Source organism: Trichosurus vulpecula, chromosome 1, assembly GCF_011100635.1.
Source record: "Trichosurus vulpecula isolate mTriVul1 chromosome 1, mTriVul1.pri, whole genome shotgun sequence".
In the NCBI taxonomy this organism is placed as follows: domain Eukaryota; kingdom Metazoa; phylum Chordata; class Mammalia; order Diprotodontia; family Phalangeridae; genus Trichosurus; species Trichosurus vulpecula.
The window spans coordinates 361,049,711-361,073,817 of record NC_050573.1 but is presented as its reverse complement, the minus strand read 5'-3'; the positions used below and the strand labels follow the sequence as shown (position 1 = coordinate 361,073,817).

Here is a 24,107-nt window from a genome sequence, read left to right as displayed (position 1 = left end):
CACCACCCCACACCTGAACTATTGTGGTAGCCTGCTGGTGGTCTGCCTGCTTCAAGTCTCTCCCTACTCCAAGCCAACTTCCTCTCAGCTATCAAAATATCTTCCTAAAGTTCATGTCCATCATCTTGTCCCCTGCCCATTAAACTCCAGAAGCTCCCTGTTACCTCTTGTGCTTGGTGTTCAAAGCCCTTCATGATCTGCCCCGCTCCCCCCACCCTGCCCCGGCCCCAACTGTCTTCTTAAACCTTACATCCTCCCACTACTTTCTGATTCAGTGATACTGGCTTCCTTATTGCTCCTTGAACAAGATGTTCCATCTCCCTACTCTGGGCACTTTCTCCCTCATGTCTTGAATGGTCTCCTCATCTCTGCCTCCTCGCTTCCTTCAAGTCTTATCAAAAATCTCAGCTTCGATAGGAAGCATTTCTCAATCCTCTTTAATCCTAGTATCCTCCCTCTGTTGACTATTTCCAGTTTATCCTACGTGTAGCTTGTTTGCACATAATTATTTGCATGTTGTCTCCTCCATTTAGACTGAGCTCCTTGAGAACAGGGACTGGCTTGCTTTTCTTTTTATCTTAGCACAAGCCTGGCACATAGTAGGCACTTGATAAATATTTATTGGTTGACAGACTAACTATATGTGCTACTTCTGGCAAAGAAGGGAAGGAGGTTTTGTTAGAGGAGGGTATAGTAGTATTTTGGAGTGGTGGATGGTGGCGGCGGGGAATAATAATGATGCAAAAAAAGTGTTAATGAAACATGTAAAAAACAAGCAGAAGAGGGCAAAAGGAAGTTCAGATGGGGATACACAAGCACAAGGCAACACAAGTGCTGGTTGTGCCATGTTAAAGCTACTATAGCTGTGCATGGTATCATCAAAAGTTTTATATGCTGTTCTCTTCTTCATTATAGATGGAAATATTTATGTTTGTTGATGACTCTGAGATTCAAGTTCATAATAAAAATACTTAATTTAAAAACTTTTTTAGAAGAAGGAAGAGATGCATTTTCTCTGCCCTTTTCTAGGGCCTTCTTTGTCTCAGAGCCCCTCTCCCAGCCTGGCCTCCCTCCCTAGCTTCTTACCTCCCTGTCTCCTGCCCATGGCCTACCTTTGGTGTTCAGTAACACTCTCAGCGAAGGGTTAAATCACAGCGTTTCTAAGTTAGGTGGAATTTCCCATCCCGTGTATTCTTGTCTCACTGGAGCCAAAGGTAGCTTTTCACTGGCCAGGTCTGTCAGTGAACAAGAGCAGGCTGAGGTGCTGACTGAGAGCTGTCAGGTGGGATTGGGTTTTACTCTACCTGAGGCTGGATCTCATTCCTGAGCAGATGGAAGTCATTTAGTTCCTGGACCAATGCACTAACATGAACTTATTTTAGACATGATTTGGGGAAACATTCTACATACATGCTCAAAATTCTAGAGCAGCAGTACTAATGTTATGTACACAAGGTTGAGCTGCCAGTTTCTATTCCAGTGTTTAAAAAATAATGGAGAGTTCAATCTTTCCAGCATTGAGGAGAGTTTCCAGTTTGTCTGAAAATGTCAGAGCTCTTATATATGTTCGATGTAGCTCTTGGGATTTAAAAGTAATGGAGTTATGGAAAAAATAAAGGCCTATTAGGTCATCTGGTCTCTCTTTCCCTTTCCATCCCTCTGTACTGAGTCCTAAGTCTAGGTTTGAGGTGATGAGCCTTTGACCACTTCCTTTGGAAAATTTCTCCTATAATTATAAACCCTCAAAGCTTCTCTCTCGATTTAGCTAATTCAATTCAGGAAACATTTATCAAGTGCCTACTAGGTACAAGGCCCTGGGGGGAGGGGGACTTTGAGGATGCAGAGGAGCAAAGACTAGAAGTTGCAAAGAGCTGAATTTAGGCTTGACGTCAGGGAAATTAAAACCAACCCAAAGTGTTGCCTCAGGAGCTGGCAAGTTGCTATTCACTTGAGTATTTAAGCAAAGTCTGCATGAACACTTGTCAGTTATGTTGTAGAAAGGATTCGTTTTCAGGTACAGGTTTGGATCAGGTGGCCTCGGGGTCCCCTCTAATGCTGGGATTTGGGAGGGGGGGAGATCAGAAAGATACTCCCATTGTATCCATGATCTCAGGGTAGTGTTATAGTAATAAACTTATATACACATATGCATATTCCCTCCAAAGGGGTAGAAATATGTGTAGGGGGAAGAGGAGGGACCACAGAAGGAAGATATTCACCCATTTTGACAGTTTCTTTACATTTTTTTCCTGAGAAAATAAAGTTAGGCTAGGAAGGAGTAGCCAGGAGGTTGTGAATCATAAAGAGTAAAGGCAATCATTGGCATCATGTCATAAATCATAAGCTGTTGATACTCAGATACCCCGTATAGTATAGAGGTCCAATAAGATTTGTACTGAGGGTGTTAATGTAACATACGTCAGGTAAATTGGTGAAAATGACACCTTCTGGAGGTGTCGCTCTTCAAAGCAGAATATCTGATAAATTTTTATTTGTTTCACTAATATTTTCACTTTTGGGAAGGTAGAAGAAGGAATGAGGGTCACTTCTATTCTGAACCTGGTTCTAATGAATAAGGAGGAATTGGTTGCCAAAATAAAAATGATAGTAACTCTAGAAAGAAGTGACCACACCATCTTAATGTTCACAATAAGTAGAGGAATGTTTGATGTGATGTGACCTGTATCTTTGCTGTCTGTAGACTAGCCTTTCAAAGAGTTTAAGTAAAAGACTTGTAGGTTTTTATGGCCAGAGACTGAAAAAGAAATCAACTCAAGATAAGTTTCAGGCAACAATATCTTAATGACCCTGAGCAGTTATCCCGAGCAGGGAAAAAAATAAGGGAACATCTGTCGTGGGTGCACATGAAGTTCTTTTAAAAGCTTCAGTTTTAAAGCACTCATTTTCTCATCTGTAAAATAAGGATAACAATATTTATACTATGTCCCTAACAGGGTTGTTTTAAAGAAAGCATTTTGTAAATCTTAAAGTGCTACATAAATGTGAGTTGTTATTATTTACTTCAATTCGGTCAACATTTATTAAATGCCTACTCTGTGTAAGGTAGATACAAGGCAAAAATGAAAAGCAATCCATACCCTGAAGCTCAGGAAGTGGTTCCCATATGAAGTAGTACCTGAGTCAGACCTGGAAGAAAGTTAGGGAGCCTGAGAGACCCTGGTGTGGAGCACATGGAGGACAGCCCATGGAAAGGCACAGATAGGATAGATGGAATGTCAAGGTCAAGGAATAGCAACTAGGTCATTCCCTTTGGACTTTTAACATGTCCATTTCCATTTTATTGAGCCAATTTAGATGCCTCTTTAGAATAAGACAATGTGCTCATAAAAGAGCTATCTTTATTTCTGGAACATACAGCTGGCTACTCAAAGTACTCTGTTGCAATAGTTGCATATTACACTGTGTCAGTGATAGTCTCTTTGATGAGTGGAAACCACATGAACAAGTAATGTGGAAATGAGCATCTCTAGGAGTTTGGCTTTTGCAATCTCAATTACCTTATCATGGCATCAGAGCAGAAAAAAATAGGACAGATAGTGCTAACCAGCATAAATTTCCCTGAAGCTGAATTCCCTTTTCTCCTCTGGATTTTACAAGGCCAATGTCAGTGGATAATTTGATAAAAACAATGTATTCTGAAGGCACAGATTCCTACTTCCAACTTCAAGCCCACCTCATAATTATAATTTTTGTTTTATTATTACTGTTATGTTATTATCACATGAGTGGCACAGCCTTGTACGACAAAGGCCGGGAAGGTATAAGCCCCGTGAGAGTTGAGCCTTGTGACAGATGCTGAGAATAAAAGAAGAGCTTCTTAAACTTATGTGGGAGATGAGAGGAAGAAAAAGAGGGAAGGGGTAGGTTTGGGGTAAAACGAAGACCGTAATCACAGTAGAGAGAAGCAGCGTACTGCTTAACTTGTGTCCTGCTTACAAGGAGCAGGGTCGGACTAGATGGCCTTTGAGATCTGTTCCAACTCTGAGATTACGTAATTCTGCAAGAACAATTTGTAGCTTGGAAAGGAAGAAAACAAAAAATGGTTATTAATAGAGAATTGAACCCCAAGAAAAGTGAGAAGTAGTCAATCAATAAACCTTTATTGAAGACAGTACACTATAGGACAAAGAGGATTGCAGTTCAAGGAGCTGTAACATTTTCTCAGGAGAGACAACATTGTGTGCGCGTGCGCACGTGCGGGGGTGTGTGTGTGTGTGTATAGATTATATACACACAACTACATATAAATGTATGTGTGTATATATATGCATCTAAATATAGGTGTATGTGTGTGTATATACATTATATATATGTATACACACACGTATATATATGCGTATATATATACGTGTGTGTGTGTATGTGTGTGTGTGTGTAGTAATTTTGGGTGGGAGGGTTGTGGGGAGGCCATTAACAACTGGGAGGATTAGGAGGGATTTCACATAGAAGCTAAACTCTTGAAGGAAACTAGGGACACTAAGACACAAGATGAGGAGGGAGTACATTCCAGGCAGAGGGGACAGCTAAAACAAAGACAAGGAGAAAGGAAATAGTGAGCCATATATGAGGAATTCCATGGACATCCAGGTTGATTGGACTGTGGAGTGGTCTTTGGGGAGCACCTACAGTGGGAGGCATGATATGATTCATAGTCCATGCACAGAAGGTCACTGAACAGGATTGGTTACATAGGAGGACAGCCAAGAGAGATCAGTGTCAAAAAAAAAAAAACCCAGAGAGGGGAAGAGTATCCAAGAAGAGAATTCTGTAGAAATGGATGAGGACCAAGAAAAAGCCATTGTGTGTGACAATTAAATTGTCAGAGGGTACTTCCCTTGATGAATTCAAGTCATGGGGTCTAGATGAATCGCTTTCTAAGGCAGTATAAGAAATGGTGGATTGCAAATGCCGATGCTCTCAGTAGGAGGTGTCAAATTCGGGGCCTACTTGCCACAAACAGCAGGCAAAACTCCTTATTGCAACTGATCCAGATTAAAATTTAATTGGGAAAATTTAAAAAAATAAATAAAGGTGCAGTAAAATATAGATACTGTTGATTTGTGGTTTTCTAAGTCGATATGTGGCTGTGGGGATCAGGGGTCTGCTTCTATTTTGTAAGTGATCCAATTAGGTATCTGGAGGGCAGAGTATAGGAGTGGGAGTAAGGCAGACCTTAATTCAAATCCTACCTCACCTCAGATATTTACTAGCTGTGTGACCCTGGACAAGTCACTTAACCTCTGTTTGCCTTAGTTTCCTTATCTATAAAATTGAGACAATAGTAGCACCACCTCATAGGATTGTTGTGAAGATAAAATGAGATATTTGTAAAGTATTCTACAAACCTTAAAGTGCTATCTAAATGCTAACCATTATTTATTTTTATTAATCATGGAGAAAAAGGGAGATGGCGTAACACTGAAAGTGGATAAATGCTGTACCCTCCCCCCCTTTTTCATACAAGCAGAAAGTACAATTCCTCAACTTATAGAAGGGCAAATTTGGCACTTATTCCTGGGGAAAAAATTAGAACACATTATTGAAGGAGCAGTTTGTAAGGCTGAGATAGAGAAGTGGTAAATTATTGGTTATTTTGAATGGCTCTCTGGGAGGGGGACATTTAGGTTATGTAAAAACAAAAGATATCAATAAAAGTTATTTTTTAAAAAGAAAGAGAAGTGGTGGTCACTGTGGACCATCATGGTTTCATTAAAAATGAGTCACTCATCTTGCTTGTATAATTAGATTAATAGAGGAATTCTGTAGACGCAGTATAGCTAGATTTCAGAAAGGCATTTGACAGTCTTTCCTTGCAACCTTTTGGAAAAGATGGAAAGGTCTGAACTGGATGGTAGTGCAGGCTGACTTGAAATTGATCAAAAAACTAGACCTAAAAATGTTAACGATTGATGTGACCAAGGAGAAGCATTGTGTGGACATGGTCTAAGGCCTCACATGTAGGACAGTAGCAGGTATACTGCTTAGCAATTGTAGACATGGTCATTAGAAGCATCAGTATTGGCATATCTGGTGCTATGGGAGAAGAAGGAACTGTTGGGGCCATGGTTTGCTGTGACAATGAAAAGACCTACTGCCTGGGCCCTAGGGCCGCCATGTTGCCACATCAAATACAATGCCAAGATGAATGCTGCCATAAGCCAATTTAGGAGTTAGTTATTGACACGCCTACTACAATATTATGATAGTACCGATAGGTTGTATGCCAGCATTCAGCTGTGGCAACAGTTCCGTCAGTCACTGGGGCCAACTGCTTCCAATTCCTTCCTGTTTGTTAATTAAAATAACTCCTACTGAGACAGGACAGCATTAGGGCGTTGGCTTAAATTGGTGCTTCTGAAATTGGCCACTTTAGTCGTGGGAGTCAGAGTCAAGATAGAGAGGAAGTGGTGGACATAGGTCTTCTTGGGGAGAGAGCCTTTGTAGCAGTGCTACGGAGCCATATTCTGTTCAAGAATTTAATTCAGAGAATTTGTTCATGCTCTCGATGATGTGATTATCGAATTTCTAGATGACACTAAATTGGGATCAGTAGTTCCTTGGATGAAAGAACTAGCATCCAAAGAGAACTAGAATGATGGGCCAAATCTTACAAGAATTTAATGCATTAAACATAGGCTTGTAGTTTTATACAGGTTGAGTAAGTCAACTACACAAATATAGAATGGGGATAATATATCTAGAAAGCTCCTGATAAGAAATAGAGAAACTGGGGGTTTTAGTGGACCAAAAATATGATATGGGTCAGTGATATGACATGGAGATCAAAAAGCCCTGATGACATCTTAGGTCTTAGTGTCCAGAATGATGGAGGTGATCCATCTGCTGCCCTCTACCCTGGTCCGTCCATATTTGGAGTCTCATATTCAGTTCTGTTAAAGAGAATGGTCAGAGAAAGGACAACAGAACCAGGCCCTAAAAACACCACTTGAGGCAATTGGGACCTTGTAGTTGGGACAAAAGAAAACTTATTGGGTACATAATCAGTGTCTACAAATATTTGAAGGGTCTTCATTTGGAAGAAGACTTGAGGGGCAGTGTGGCAAAAGAGGAAGGGGGAAGGGATGGGAATCAACATTTATATAGTGCCTATTATGGGTCAGGCATTGTGCTAAGCACTTTTATAATTCTTATCTCATTTGATTGTTAAAACAACCCAGGGAGATTGGTGCTGTCATTGTCCGGGTTTTACATTTGAGGAAATTGTTGCAAACAGAAGCTAAGTGACTTGCCCAAGGTCACACAGCTAGCATGTGTCTGAGGTTGAATTTGAACCCAGGTCTTCTGACTTCAGGTCCAGTGCTCTGTCCATGAAGAGTGAACAGTGTTGAACTTGGAGTTGGGTAGACTAGCTTCAGACACTTAGTAGCTGAGTAACCTTGGTGAAATTATTTAACCTCAATACCTCATCCGTAAGGATGGGCTGGATGGCTTACTAAGGTGTCTTCCATGTCTAAATCTATGAACCTATAATTAGACGTGGGCAGCTAGGTGGTGCAGTGCATAGAGCACTAGGCTTGCAATTATGAAGACTCAACTTCCTGAATTCACATCTGGCCTCAGACATTTACTAGCTGTGTGACCCTGGGCAAGTCACTTCAGCCTGCTTGCCTCAGTTTCCTCATCTGTAAAATGAGCTGGAGAAGGAAATGGTGAGCTACTCCAGTATCTTTGCCAAAAAAAACCCAAACCAAACCAAACCCCAAATTAGGTCATGGAGAGTTGAACACAACTGAAATGACTGAACGACAACAACAAAATGATTAAACTTGTTCTGCTTGGCCCCACACTGAAAAATTAAAAACAAGATTTGGAGGTTACAAGAAAGACAATTTAGCTCAATACAAAGGTGGGGGGGAAACTCTCTTTTCAAAATTAGATTTTCTTTTATAGAACTGTAGGCTTTAAGTTATCTTGATTAAAGAAATTGCCTTGCTAGTTCCTCTGGCATCTTTAACTTTCACTTAGTGTGAAAACTCTTGGCATTTTTCTCAACTTTAGTTTCACTTGGAACTAAGGACCCGGTGTCACTTCCATGCTTTGGGTCTTAACTTTTCCATGACATCTTTCTCACTGCTTTCTCTTAATTATAAACAGTGGCAGTGTTTATAAATGTTTAACAACCAGATCTCTGAAAAAAGAAATGTACCTGCTACATTATTTTAAGTTTAATCTGTGTTGTTAATATTTTCTTTATCACTCTCTAAAGTCTAGATAATGAACAGAATAATAAATCAAGACCCGATTTGTAGCTTTTACCAATTTCTGAAGTGCAAATGCTCACATTGAAAATTTAACAACTGGCTCTTGCAAACTGCTCTAGGTCAGCTCCAGCACACCTGGATTGTAGAGACTGTGAGATTGTGAGAGATTGTAGAGATTATAAGAAGCTACATGATATAGTGGGAAAGGTGTTGAATTTGGAGTCAGCAATCCAGATTTTAACACTTACTAGCTATGTGAGGTTAACAGATATTACTTGAATTACCGAACTCACATGGTTGTGAGAAAAGATCTTTTTAAAGTGCTCTGTAACTGGGTGAGGCAATCTGATCAGAGTTGGGCCCTTCAGCAGAGAGAGTAAGGCACAGACAAACCAGCAGTAACTGATGAATTCATAGCGGTAACCACTAAGTACAGAGGGAATTGTTCTAATTCATTTAGCTCCTTCATGATTGGTATATTCATAAATACATGGGTATGAGGGGCCGCTAGGTGTCACAGTGGATAGAGCACTGGCCCTGGAGTCTTGAGGACCTGAGTTCAAATTTGCCCTCAGTCACTTGCTTAGCTGTATGACTCTAAGCAAGTCCATTAACCCCGATTGCCTCCAAAGAAAATAAATACATGTTGTGTTTTCTTACTCTATATTTATGTGTTTATAGACTCTATGTAATCTCTAGAACACCTTGCAAGCAGCGGTGTTTGTGAGTAAAAGTTGGCAGGCTCCCTGTTGGACCCCATATATGCCATCATGACATGTCCTGAATTAGGACAAAAAAGATCCAGGTATTCACAAGTTGGCACATGTCCTTGTTATATCATTGGCATTTGTTGTTGTTAAGTCATTTCAGTCGTGTCCCACTCTTTGTGACCCTATTTAGGGTTTTCTTAGCAAAGATACTAGAGCGGTTTGCCATTTCCTTCTCCAGAACATTTTACAGATGAAGAAACTGAGGCAGACAGGGTTAAGTGACTTGCCCAGGGTCACACAGCTAAGTAAGTTTAAGTGACACACAGTGAGGTCTTCCTGACTCTAGACCTGGTGCTTTATCTGATGTGCCACCTAGCTGCCCAACAAACCTTAAAGCACTCTATAAATACTATTATTATTTTAATTGTTTTATTTATTTTGTATTTATTTATACAATACATTTATAATTTACATTTATAAAATACATTTATTATTTATATAATACATATTAATTGTAGTAATAACAGCATATATTTATATAGTACTTTTAAGGCTTATTGAGGTGTTTATATAGTTTATCTCATTTGTTCCTTACAACAGCTCTGTGGGGGTAGTATTATTGTCCCCATTTTACACATAAGGAAACTGAGGATCAGAGAATTTAAGTCACTCCTGATTCTGGGTACAGTATTCTGTCCCCCATACTACAATACCTCCATGCATGAGATGATGTGCATTGAATATTATCACATCAAGAGCCTTGTCCTTTGACTCTTTACCTTTGACACTGTCACTTACCTTCTTCTGATAATTCTCTCCTCTCTAGGTTTTCATGAAAACTACCCACTCCTGGTTTTCCTCCTACCTATCTGACTGCTCTGTGTAGGTCTCCTTCCCTGGAGGTGCCAGGTCATGCCCACTCCCCCGAGGCCTTGTTCTGAACCCTCTTCCCTCCCCTCCCCTCCCTTCCCCTGTCCTGTCCTGTCCTCTTCTCTCTTCTCCTCTCCTGTCCTGTCCTGTCCTCTCTACCATTTTCCAGGCATGGGAGACAGCCAGATGAAATGCTCAGAGCTGAGAGATTCACTGTCTTGTTTGTGGAACAGCCAAGAGGCAGGTGTGACTGGCTTGGCGATCTCATCAGATCCCATGGATTCGGTTATCATGTTCATGCAGATAATTCCCAGATCTATGTATCTAGCCCTTATCTCTCTTCTAAAGTCCAGTTTCACATCACCCATTATCGTTTAGACATCTCAAACTGGGCATCCAGGGGCATCTCAAATTGAATAAAAGCATTAACTTTTTACCCCCACACCTTCACCTCTTCTCAACCTCCCTTGTTTTTTGAAGAGACCATTATCCTTCCAGTCATCCAGGCTTACAAACTTAGTGACTTCTCACTCACGCTGGCCCCCCGTATCCAACCAGTTGTCAAGTCATGGTTTCTACCTTTACATCATAGATGTGTACATATGTATGCACACACATGTATATGTGTATGTGTACATGTGTATATATGTATAAGCATGCATGTAGCTATGTATAGGCATATGTATATATACATGCATATATTCACACATGTTTGTGTGTATGCGTATGTGTATATACACACACAGTCTCACCTTTTTACTCACACGATTGCTACCCTGGTACAAGTCCTCATCACCTCCACTCTATACTGTTGCAATAGCCTTCTGGTTAGTCTCTTTGTGACCCTTTTACTTCTTGGAACAAATGCAATCTCCTCTGTTTGGGGTTTAGAGCACTTCACAGCCTGGCCCCTTTCTGCCTTTATGGTTCTCTTACTCTTTATTCCTTTTCACACACTCCGTGATCGCCTACACTGGTCTGCTTGGCAGACCTCACATCCACACTCTGTCTTCCATCTCTGCCATTTTACTGGCTGTTCCCAGTGCCTCCCTCCCCTCTTCTGCCTCCTGGCTTCCCTAGTTTGTTTTCTCCCCCCAACACTTATCTCAAATCCTACCTTCTTTTGCAGATGATGTTTCCAGGTCCCTTTTCCTTCCCAACCCCTCCCCAACCTTTGACTAATGCCTTCCTTCTGAAAATTGCCTTCCACTTCTATATCATGTATGTATCATACATGAACAGGGCTATTTGCATATTTGAGTGTTATCTTCCTCATTAGAATGTTAGCTCTCTGAGGGCAAAGGTGGTTTTTGCCTTCCTTTTTTAGCTTCATCACTAGCAAATAGTGATTGCTTCGTAAATACTTGACTGACTGACCAATCGATGCTGTATTACCCAGATAAATTGGGATGGGACACGTATTATGACACGTATGTTTCTTCACCACACAAAATAGAGTTTGAGAGGTGACTGTGTTGGGTGAATTAGCCCCGACTTTCCATTGGTGTTGAGAATCAAAAGCAACTTTTTGAGTTTTTATATACTTTAATGTACGAAAACTTGAAAATTTTCTTCAGATTAGGACGGCACGAAAGTCTGGGTAGCGATACGTAATAAGAACCATGGACGTAAAAATTGCGGCATTAAGAAACAACATTAAAATATAGTGCATCAGCCTGACTAAAGGTTTCTTAGACAGACTGAATCAAACTTAGTTAATGTTGGGTCGTCCTGGCTTCTTTTGGTTACTGGCTGGGAGCCAACATTAACTGGGTTGAATTATATAAACTGCAAGGATTTGGTAACATGATGTTTTTCCCCTTGGTTTTCCTGTACCTTTTCATTTGTTTGCCTTATTTTTGATGAAGCGGATAATAGTGGAAAAATATCATTCAATAAAAGCAATGTTTACAGCCCTTGGATTACTGTGAAGGTCATTCCACCCCGTAAAATGTGGTTTGCTTTCTTGGGCCGGAGACAGGGGGAGTGAATCGATCAAGATTGTTTGATGTATTGTTACTTCTTTTCTTTAACAGCTATTCAGGAGCAACACTTTAGGACACAAGGTAACCACGCGGTGAAAGAAGACCACCTGCCCACTGGAATTGCCATGCCAGAAGGGGGACTGTTGCTAGAAGTGAGTATGCGCAATTTCCCCTTTACTTTGCAGTTCTAGATAATGCAAACCATCTTCTGGTCTATCATACATGTTGTCATTGTAATGGGCTGACATTTCACTTCCCTGGTCAAAAACTAATAGCCCTCATCTCATGCCTAAACTGTTGCAATAGCCTGTTGGTGGATCTGACCTCCTCAAGTTTCTCCCAACTCCAGCCCCTCTGCCATTCAGCCACAAAGTGATTTTCCTAAGGTGCAGGTCTGACTGTGTCATCTCCCCACTCAATAAACTTCACTGGCTCCCTGTTGCCTCCAGAATCAAATACTAGATGCTTTGTGTGGCATTCAAAGCCCTACATAAGCAAGCCCCTTCCCACCTTTCCAGCCTTCACCTTACTCCCTGTCATATTCTCTTGGATCCAATGACACTGGCCTCCTGGTTGTTCCATGAACAACACAGGCCATCTCTTGACTCTAAGCGTTTTGTTTTGTTTTTTGGCTATACCTCATGCCTAGAATGCTCTCCCTCCTCACCTCAGCCTCTTGGCTTCCCAGGCTTCTTTTAAATCCCAACTAAAATCCCATCTTTTACAGGAAGCCGTTGCCAATTCCTCTAAGTGCCTTCTCTCTTTTAGTTACTTCCTTTTATATTTATATTATATTATATACATCATATGATATACCACATATTAATATAATAAATATTACGTATCATATGATATATTGTATATAATATAAATACATTATTGTATATAACATATACAGAGGGAGAGAGAGAGAGCTTGTTTGTATGTATTTGTTTCCTTGTTGTCTCCCCATTAGAACACAAGCTTCCTTAGGACAAGGACTGCGTTTTGCCTCTTTTTGTATCCCCAGCACTTACAGTGCCTAGCAGATAGTAGGCACTTGTTAAATATTTATTGACCGACTAATGGAAGAGGAACTCTTAGCCTGGCATCTAAGGCTCTCCACCTTGTAGCTCCTACTTACCTACCTTTCTAGCCTTACACCACATCACTTCCCTCACATTCCAGCCCAGTTAGACAACTGACTGTTCTCGAAACTGGATACTCCATCTCCCTCTGCCATGTTTCACCATGGCACTTCCCAGCACTCCTTCTTCAACTTCACCTTTCTTCAGGGTCCTTGCACCATCACTTCCTTCCTCAGACCTTTCCTGACCCTCTCCCTTGAATTGTTTATACACTTGTTATATTCCCCACACCCCTCTGGAGAATCTAAGTTCTTTGAGGACGGGGAATTGCTTTAATTTTGAATCTTCAGCACAGTGCCTGGCATGTAGAAAGTATCTAAGAAATGTTTGTTGAGCTGAAACACAGAGACATTTGGCAGCCAATCTAACTTTCCTTTAATTTAGTGGTCATTCATAACAACCTCATTTATTCAACTCCACTCGTTAAGAAAATATGCTAAATTTACTTTGTTCAGTCGTTTTCAGTCACACCCAACTCTTTGTGACCCCACTTGGGGTTTTCTTGGCAAAGATATTAGAGTGGTTTGCCATTTCCTTTTCCAGCTCATTTTACAGATGAGGAAATGGAAGCAGACAAGGTTAAGTGACTTGCCCAGGGTCACACAGCTAGTGTCTAAGGCCTGATTTGAACTTAGGAAGATGAGTCTTCCTGAATTTATGCATATGCTATAAAGTAATTAAGCAGGTTTTCTCTGGAAGCTAATCTTCAGAAGAGGAGTTCTGAAATGGAATTGAACCATGGCAGAATCGCTGGAATAAGTACAAAGCCCCTCAGAGTGGCTCCTTAGGAGAAGCAGCAGCGTAGAATTGTGGGTGGAGCACTGGACCTGGAGTTAGGAAGATTTTTGCTTCGCATCCTATTTGTGGGAGTGGCGGAGCTGTGAACAAGTCTTCTGACCTCGTGGAACCTTAGTTTCCAGGGCAGCTAGACGGCACAATGTCAAGAGGGCCAGGCCTGGAGTCAGGAAGACTCATCTTGAAAATAAGATTATATCTTTTTGTTTCAGAAGTTTGCTAATTGAGATTAGTCTTGAACCCTCCCCCAGTGAATTTGAATCTGTGAGGTTTTTATGTACATATCAAGATTGGATTTGTTCCCTTCTGTTCACATTTCATATCATGAAAGAGAATTAGAGGGTATAATCCATAGTAATGTCTCCTAACTTTGCCCAAGTTATTGTTTGCAAGATAAAGCACATGAATTGGGATCACTGTCATGTTGGAAGATGTCCAGGGAAAACCTATGCAGTTATTTAGTCTTTTATTTTTTATTTGTCTTTATGACTCCTTAAAGTCTCAGCAGTGATTTAATTAGAACGCAGTTTAACATTAGTGGTTTTGTTTAATGGAGTGCAAACTTAAGGACTAATCCCTTCTGACCCAGGATGCTCCCAGATACTTTCACAAGAAACTAGGATATTAGCTGGGGTATAGTAAAAAGAGTAACCGACTTGGAGTCAGAGGCCTTGGGTTTGAGTCTGGCCACCAGACTTCCCAGCTGTTTGATCTTGGTCAAAATGTTTAAATCCTTCTGAGCCTTGTTTTCCTTAACTATAAAATGAGACTAGTAATATTATGCTAATCTTCCCCATAGGGTGATTGTGACGATCGCATGAAACAATATCAAAAAATTATATGGGTGTGTTCTATGTACATAGATGTGCTGTTATTATCTGTGGTGTATAGGACAACAACTACGACAAATACATAATAAATATTTGTTGAGTATACTGGAGCACTGTCCTGGGTCCTGGGTGGGGGAGATACAAAGATTAGATAAGTTAAAACCTTTCCTTTCAAAGGGATATAGGTCTAGTGGAGAGAGGACTCTAATACAGATAACTGTAGTACAAAATATCCCATATCAGATGCATTTGAGAAGTATGAAACAAAGTGGCATGATGGAGGGCAGCTAGGTGGCACAATGGATAGTGTGCCAGATCTGTATTCATCTTCCTGTGTTCAAATCTGGCCTCAGACACTTGCTGGCAGTGTGATCTTGGGCAAGTCACTTAACCCTGTTTACTTCAGTTTTCTCATCTGCAAAATGAGCTAGAGAAGGAAATGGCAAACTACTCCAGTATCTCTGTCAAGAAAACCCCAAAAGGGGTCATAGAGAATCGGGATCAACCAAAATGACTGAACAACAAATGGTGAAGAAGAGGCATATTAATGTCTGAAGGGGAATTCCGATTAGTAAGCACAGTATTTTAGGATTTCCAGGCAGAACAGGACAAACACAACCTCAGATAGACAGTTGTCTCTTTCAAACCTCAAGAGAAGATTTCATAAGCTCCCTTGGCAACACTCCAGGCTCTCATAACTCTTACTGTCAGAAAGCTATCTCTGACCCCTGCTTTCGATCTATCCTTCTACAATGTAAATCCATTCCCAGTTGCCTCTCCTCAGTGGAGAAAAGCTGTGTTCACTAGGAACCAAACATCTGTCTTTTCCCAAGGTAAGAGAAATTCGGGTTCTAGATAACCTGTCCTCAAAGAGCTCATTTCCCCAAACATGAATCTGGTCATTCACTAAATATGGAAGGCCCAAATGCTATGTGCACAGAGAGACAGCATGGCAGAATGGATGAAGAAGTGTCCCTCCTTTCAGAAAGTCTGGAGTTCAAAGTATAGCCCCTGACACATACCGGTTGTGTGTCCCTGGCCAAGGCATTCTACTTCTTAGTACCCCAGGCCAAAAGAGGGTGGAATGACCACACTTCATCCGTTAATCTCAGGTATGGCCTGAACCAGAATAGAAAGTAATTGGGAAATATTTAGCAAAATACATAAAAACATAATAGAGTATAGGTAATGTTAGTATGTAGTTTTCTGAGTCAATATATACCCCATAGTGATCCTTCTATATGGGTCAATGCCCACCCCCCCTTTCTCTTTGAATTTGACACCACTGGCCCAGGCAACTCTCTTAATTGTAGAGAAAATGCCTTGCCTGTAGCTCTCTACACTGAAGAAATCCCAGGTCAGGTTTGAAAGCAAAAAAATTACGTATACCCCATTATACCTGAATCAATATTCACTCCTATTTGAACTCCCAACCGTAGGATCGCCAAAGTCCCTGATAGATAACTGAAGTGTAAAAGTGTGATTCTTTTCAGGAGGAGACCGGGCTCTCAGTTAATCCTGTACCTTCACAATGAGCGCAAACTGACCAGGTCCACAGTCTTTTCTCTATTCCTTCCTACCTGATGTCCTTATCTTTGCTTCCTCTCGTCTTTGATTCACCTCAGGTAAAGAAAGCAGAGTTTAAATCCCACTGGGTGCAGCTATATAGACCTCACTGCTTAACTTTATGCTACTTTTTGCAAAGTCATCCCGAGACTTCCAGTCTCTGCGTTTATGGTATCTTTTCCCATCCTCTGTTGTCTCTTTCTCTCTCTTTCTACATTTTTTAATGTTCCAGAACTCTTTGAGCTCTTTGAACTCCAATTGCTTGTACTGGTGCGAAGGACTTCATGTGCCTTATAAATTCTAATTGACTCCTTTGCTGTTTGTTCTGGGTTCTCCACGGTCCCTTTTCAGATTTTGGAATCGTTCTTAACATGTTTCTCTCATTGACTGTGGACTCAGCTAGCCTTTCAGACATGCACGGATGGGTCAAGAGCTTCCAGCAAGGCACAGACTCTTCTCGTCTTTCTGTGTTTTGAAGCTAGAAATCTCGAGAATTTCACTTTTTTCAGGGCTTATCAAATTTCAGTAAGATCATTCCATAATCTTCGTGCCTGAGCTGCCAACTGTTAGAAACATCTAAAGCCTCAGGCCCTGAAGCCTATTCATGTCTCAGTAGTCATGGTGGCCACCTGTGAGAGAGGTCACATCTTTGTTCAAATTGCTTTAGAAAGTAGTGGTTCGGCCAGTAAAGGTCCCAGAGAAAAGACAATGAAAGATACGTTTTCCTTCCTAGCTAAGAGATGGGGGCAATTAGGATAGAGTATTGTATACTTCATTATGTACAACTGCTGTAGGCGATGCTTTTGCTTAATTGTTTTTTTGGTCATAAGGGAGAGTTCTGTCTACAATGATTGGGGTGAGGAACAACTGTGATATGAAGACAAAAAGCCAGTATGAAATTAATTTTTTTAAAAATGAGTGGTTCAAGTGGAACCCTCACATATTCCATCATTAGTCATCTGCTTCTGGCACCATGCATGTTTTTATAGTAAATAAGAATGATTTTTAAAATTTACGTAGAGGAGGGATGAAATAGTCACTCAGGCGTGGCTCTCCAAAGTACAACGTTTCTAACAACGACGACTAATACTTACATAGAGCTCTAAGGTTTGCTAAGCACTTTTCCGTAAGTTATGTCATTTGATCCTTACAACAACCCTGGAATGTAGGGGCTCCATTTCACTGATAAGGAAACTGAGACTGAGAGATGTTTGACTTGCCCAGGGTTATCAGGGTATCTGAGACAGGATTCAAATCTGGGTCACCCTGGTTCCAAGTCCAGAGTTCTGTCCACTACACCAGCTTGTCCCTCACCTTTTAGCACATAGGCAGTTAAGACTATCTGTCCTAAAGGAACAAAGGGCTTTCCTACAAAGAGGAGGAAAGGAGGAAGCAGAAGAGAAGGGAGTCAGGTGGGGTTGGTGGAGGACCTGGAGCAGCTGGCTCAGCACCCAAACTCACAGGTTCCCGCAGGCTAGCTGAGGAAGGCCGCTGTCACACTGTGTGCTGGCACTTGAGCTATCTCCAACTGTTTTTTCATTTCATTCCTTCCAATTCAGTTCAACAGACCTTTGTTAAATGTCTGCTCTTGGGAAACAAAAACAAGAATAAATAAATGAACAAAGCACTTGCGACCATTGAGGATCTGATGGACTACTGTGGATTTCATACACAAGCATTTGAGATGAGAGAGAGCTGGGGGACCAGGAAGGGCCTCGAGTTGCAGATGGTACCCACACTAGGCCAGGAAGGAAGGGAAAAGTCTAAGAGGTGGGGGTGAGGAGAAGGAAGGCCAGGCATGTACCTGTGGAAAGACATGAAAATGGCAGTAGAATGCCAGGTGGAGTAAACAGCTTGTGACTGTATGAAGAGAAGGAAGATGTTAAGTAGGGAAGAGCTGATTTTTGGAGGGCTGTTTGTATTTGTATTTGTATTTTATCCTAGAGAAAATAGCAAGCCTCTGAAGGTTTTTCCAGTGAAGGGGTGACATGACTAAACCTGTATGTTAGATCTATTATTTTCTCAGGTATGTGGGGAAGATAGATTGGTGATGAGAGAGACTGGAAACAGAGGGACCAATCAGAAGGCTGCTGCATTACTCTAGTAGGGAGGTGATAAGGTAGTGAATGTGTGAATAGAGATAAGAAAATGGATATATCAGATATTATGGAAGTGGAATGTTCAGGACTTGGCAACTGCTGGGATATGAGAGGTGAGGGAGAAGGAAGAGTCAGACTAATTCTGAGGTTCCAAACCTAGGGGATTGTAAAGTTGTCAGTGTCCTTACCAGAAATAGGAAAGTTTGGAAGAGGGGTAATGTGTTTTAAAATATTTAAATGTTAAATGTTTAAAATCTTATAAAATATTTTAAATGATAAGCTTTAGATGTATTAATTTTTATTAGTTTAAATCAGCTTTTATGTGCCTCTTATATGTTTTATAAAAGTTATCAATCCAGCATGAGGAATGGGGTTCCAGTTCTGTTCTAAGCACATGCTGGGTACGCTGTGAGTGGCATAAAAGGGAGCAAAAGATGCAATTTCTTCCCTGTTGGAAGGGAGTTGGGAAGACAAGATACTTTCCCTTCCCTTCCTCCCACGCCCACCAAATTTGATAACAAGGCAACATATAATAAAGAAGTGACTTAGAGGTCATATCTCACTTTCTCATCTGCAGATGAGGAAAATGAGGCCTGAACAGTTATGTGACTTACCCAAGGGTACCCTGGGAATAAGTGGCAGAAAAAGGATTTGAACTTACTGTGTACTTTTGTGGTAGAGAATTACTGGCAATCAGTTCAGCTTCCACTTAAAATGTGTTATATAGTTTACTGGTAAGGGAGCCACATATCCCTCATTCAGTACCTTTTTACTCTTATTTACACATAAGTTTGGATTTCTGATCTCTAAATTCAAATGTAATTGGAAATAGCAAATGAGAGGAGAGGGAAAGAATTGTTACAAATAGATGCACTGATGGGAGCACAAAGTGATAGGAAGAAGTGACAATCTGATGGGAAAACACAGAAAAACTATAAAAAACTGACTCAAAAACTAAAAAACAAAGCACAGCTGTTTGTAGTCCACCAGTCCTAGACACTTCATTGGCCCTAAGACTATCGCTGTATTACAACCTAGTGTAATAACTGATGTTCAGAATGATGATCCCAAATCATTAAGAAAAATATGTTCCATATGCTCTCTTTAAGAAGGTGGAGAATCATATGATCTGCCATAACAGAATTTTCCTTGTGAATTACTGATGTGCCTCCTGAACAAGGAAATAACAGGAGATAGGAGACATTTCTATGCTTTATTTCTTGATGGATTTTAAAAAAGGTAACTCAAGCATAATTTCATCTCTTCCTTTAAATCCGTATATATCATCAGTGCTAGTTTAAAAAACTTTATGCTGAAAAATTAGGACCAAGCCAAGCTTTTGCACTCAAGCAAGGTATTTAAATTTCTTATTTTTATTTTTCTATAACTTCCTAAGTATAAAAGAAGCAGCAGACAAGTTGACAAGTTAACCTTGTATTGTCTCCTGTCAGCAGAAGTTGTATAGGATATTTTTTGTGGTCCTCTCAGGCAAATTTGCCATTCTTTCTAGTTTTGAATTTCTACCTTCAAGGTAAAATGCTGCCTAATAAATTCCATTTTAGTAAGAGAGTACACAGAAGCCCCCAAAAGCCAGACAAGGCGCTGGCTGGCAGCTGTTTGTGGTAAATGGAGGTAGGAAGAACAAGGGCTAAGAAACACCAGCTGTTCTGTGAGGAGGCAACAGGTATCCTTGCTATTTCTGCTGAATCTTACTGAGTTCTATGGAATTTTAAGTGGTGGATAAAAAACAGATCGCTGTGATCACTTCCTAGAATTACAGTTTCCTATGGGAATCCTGGATAGGAGGCCCCCACTTTTGGCCTGGGAGTGCATGTCCTGCTTCCGCTGTAGTCAGCTATGACCTTGGCTGTCTAACCTTGCGGGCCTTTCCCCAACATACAGCCTCAGGGATGTACCCATTGGCTGACCATGTGATAGTCCACCCACCCCAGTTCAGGCAATCCATAATTTTCCTAATATTTCCACTGAATGTTAATTTTTGGTTTCCACCTTGAGAACAGACAAATTCTGGAAGCATCTGCCATGTTCAGGGCTCCCCAGGAGCAATCAGATTTGCCTCTGGTGGCTATGTCTGCCTGGCCAGGTGTTATCTGATAATTTCATTTAGGACACTGCAGACTGCTTTCTGCCGACTGCTGCTATATGGTCATTGCTATTCTTTATGTTGTTTTATGTTCCAACATCTTGGAATAATTAATTCTTCTGACTGTATCTTAGAGAAACAAATGCCTAGATCGGAGGATTAGATTAAACAGTTACTGAAGAGCTTTCTCAATGTGATCATGGCTACATTTTAGCATCTCATTTGACATATTATCTGGGCCACAGGATTTCCTGAGTTTAAGTTTCAGGAAGTTTACTTTGATTTGAATCATTATAGGGTTATCTAGTGAGGGTTGTGGTTATCTTTAATAGCATTTTCCAGTACAGTGATTCTCAAACTTTGGGGTTAGAGACTTTTTTGAAGTTAAAAAAAAAACCCAAAACAAAGTAAAATAAATGGGGAAGAGAGAGATGGAAGGAACCCAGCTCTTATTTTCAATTCCTAGGAGATGAACTAGGACAAGGTATGACTTTATGAAGAAATAGACTTACAGATTTGGAAGGGACTTTAGATAGCTGCGGATGCTGTCATTTCTCTCCAGATGGGTAAACTGAAGCCCACGGAGATTAAAGAACGAGCCCACACCATATAGCAAGATAGTGGTAGAGTTAGGAATAGAAATCAACTTTACTGATGATTTCTTTAAGAAACTTCAAAAGGAAAAGATGGGAAAGTGAACCATAAATGAATTTAAAAAAATTAGTTGAACAGAGAAGTTAAAGGAGATGGGGAATAATTAGAAAGAAAAAGGAAAACTGCTATCTCCATTGATTCTGTCATTGTCCTCATCTGACTCGACATGTCCAAAGCATCCAGCTTTTGGCATTGTCAGCCACCTATTCCTCCCGAATACTATCTTCTCCTCCTCTTGTAGCTTTGCTTTCTCCTGGTTCTCCTTCTATCTGTTTGACCACTTCACAGTCTTCTTGGTGGGATCATCAGCTACCTCCTATACGTGGGTGTCCTCAAGGCTGTCTGCTTTTCTTGCTGTAGAATCTTGGTAATCCCTCCTTTCCCATTGGCTCAATTAGCATCTCCTTATAGACAATTTCCAAAACTATATATCCAGCCCTAGATTCCCTCCAGAACACCAGTCCTGCACCTCAAACTGCCTGCTGGGAGATCTCTAACTACACATCCTATGAATATCTCAGACTCAGTATCTAAAACAGAATCCACCCTGACCTGCCACAGACTTCCCCATTTCTCTTGGGGGGTAGCATCATGCTCACAGTCACCCAGGTTCGGAACCTTAGCGTTAACCTGACTTTTCCTTTTCCTGTGTCTGATCAACACATATGACTGCAACATCTTCCACACCCATTTCCTTCTGTCTATGCACACAACCACCACCCTAATTTAGAACCTCATTGCTTTTCACCTGGATCATTGCAATATCGTCCTCCTTTCCTTACCTCAAGTCTCTTTCCTTTGCCAGGTTGATCTCCATATAATAGATGAAAACATTTTTCTAAGGTGTATGTTTCTCCAGGCCAAAAACCTTTAACACATCCGTTTTGACTCAAGTACAAAATAAAATCTCCTTATGTTGGCTTCCAACGGCCTCCATAGTTTTGATCTGGTGATGTGCTAGGGCTAGAGCCAGCTTCTACTGGCTTGGGAGAACCAGTTGTTAAATTTTCAGTGTGAGCATTCATACCTCAGAAATTGGCCAAATATAGATCAGGGCTTGATTTATTGTTTTGTTGATTGTCTAGACCAGGGCTGTCCAAAATGCGGCCCATGGGCCTCATGTGGCCTTCAGTGCGATTTATGCAGCCCTCTTACAAGCATAGAAATTTACATAAATGCTTTAGTAAATGAAGCCTAGCTACCACTGAGCTCTCACTAAAATGTCAAATCAAAATATATTGTCTATTGTTTCAATAAAAACCTAAGGTTGGATAGCCCTGGTCTAGACCAAAATTAGTCAAAGGGCCATGCTGGAGGACCTCGAGGCTCTAGGTTATCCAACCCTGGTCTAGACAGTGATGGAGAAAATATTAATAATGCGAATTAAACTTAAAAGTGTATCCTGTGTACATTTCCCCGCCAAGAGCTAGGCATTAAATACCAGAATACCCTTGTCATCCTTATTTCACATACTTTATGTTGTAGTCAAATTAGACTACCCTAAGTTAAAAATTCTACCACCTTCCTTTATGCATTTGTACAAGCTAACCCTCCATGCCTTGGAATGCATTTCCTCCTTATCTCCATATTTCAGAGACTTTGCTTTATTTGAGGTGCTATTTTCTTTGTGAAGCCTTCTCTGAGACCCCTAATTGCTAATGCTTTCTTTCACATTCTCTTGTGTTTAAAATGCCTGTGCATTTCCCCAGCAAAACATACACTTCTTGAGGGAAGGAAACGTTTGCTTTGTCTTTCTCTCCCCTGCACCTGACATAATACCTGGCTTATGGTAGGGGCTTAATAAATGTTTATTGAATCGAATTGGAAAAAAAGAGGGGAAACACTTGGGGAACGAATGGGTTTCAAAAGTGACACGTCATGAAACCAACTTTCTATTTTAAAACCTATGTGTTCTGTTTAAATTACTGTTGAAAAATATTTTAGGTTGGAATGGTTAGAATCTCTTTTAGATGGCAGTTCTGAGAAACTCTTTTGCTTAGGCAGTCAGCATCAGTAGGAGATTGTAAAAGTTTTAAATTAGTTGGGGGCAACCTCTGTTGCCAAGAGAAGTGCTATTGTGTTTATATTTCAGGCAGCTTTGGCAGAGCAGCTGAGAGCTGGGAATTCAGCTGGCTTAATGGAAGCTCTATTTTTTTTATATCAGTAGAAAATTCATGGCAGAACTGAAAAGGATCTTAAAGGTCATTTAGTATCACACCCACAGAATGGATAAGTGAGCTGCCTAGCGTCAGAAAGCTAGTGACAGTCTGGATTTGAATTTAGGACCTGGGACTCTCAAATTCAGCAGTCTTTCCACTCTACCACATAGCCCTTCCTCATTGGATTTTTTTTTTTGTTAGTATAGTGATGCCTTAGGTATCTTTTAATTTTTTCGTGCTTTTGCTTCTCTTCTGTGGAAGAGAAGTAAGGCATAGCAGAGTGCTAAACTCGGAGTCAGGAGAGACATGAGTTTGAATCCCTCTTCTGACACTTTCTGGATATAGGACTCTGGCCCAACTGACCTAACCTTTTTTAGTTTCCTCATTTCTAAAATGGACCTAACAATGATTATAGTATTGGGCTATCATGTGGAATAAATAAAATGATGTTTATAAAGCAGCTTGTATAAAGTGCTATAGAATTGTCAATTATTATTAAAAAATTAATAGACCAGGAGACTTAGATTCTAATTTGAATTGTGCCATTAACAAAGGTTAGAGATTCTTTTAAAGTTTAAAAAAAAAACAGCCACTAACTAGTTGTTTTGCCATGAGCAAGTCATTTAATTCAGCTTTTACATCTGTGAAATGGTGGGATACTAAGGTAACTCTAAAGTCTTTTCTAGCTCTGAACATTCCATGATTGTGTGGATTCACTAAAGAAAGTACACTAATACTTATGCCTTGATTAGCTTGGAAGCAGTTAGTTAGACCTGTTCTAGTATGAAAGTATGAGAACAAACTGCCACATAGAGACTTTTCATTGATTGGATTACATATTAAGGTTAGCAGGATGAATTATAGGAGAACATTCACTATTGTGAGGTTGTGAATAAGATTAATAATTGAAATAAGTTGACAGTGTTTAAGGATTGGTAAGAAAATAATCCGATTTCCCGTGGATT

The 24,107-nt window shown here is 40.5% G+C and overlaps 1 protein-coding gene across 1 annotated transcript in view; it reads left to right on the top strand.

Annotated features, from left to right (window-relative positions):
• Positions 1 to 24,107, top strand: part of AHRR (aryl-hydrocarbon receptor repressor) — a 249,273-nt gene that overhangs the window by 128,126 nt on the left and 97,040 nt on the right. Inside the window, exon 3 of the mRNA XM_036742143.1 lies at positions 11,860 to 11,960. Within this exon, the coding sequence (XP_036598038.1) occupies positions 11,860 to 11,960 (101 nt within the window). The remainder of the gene's footprint in view (positions 1 to 11,859; positions 11,961 to 24,107) is intronic.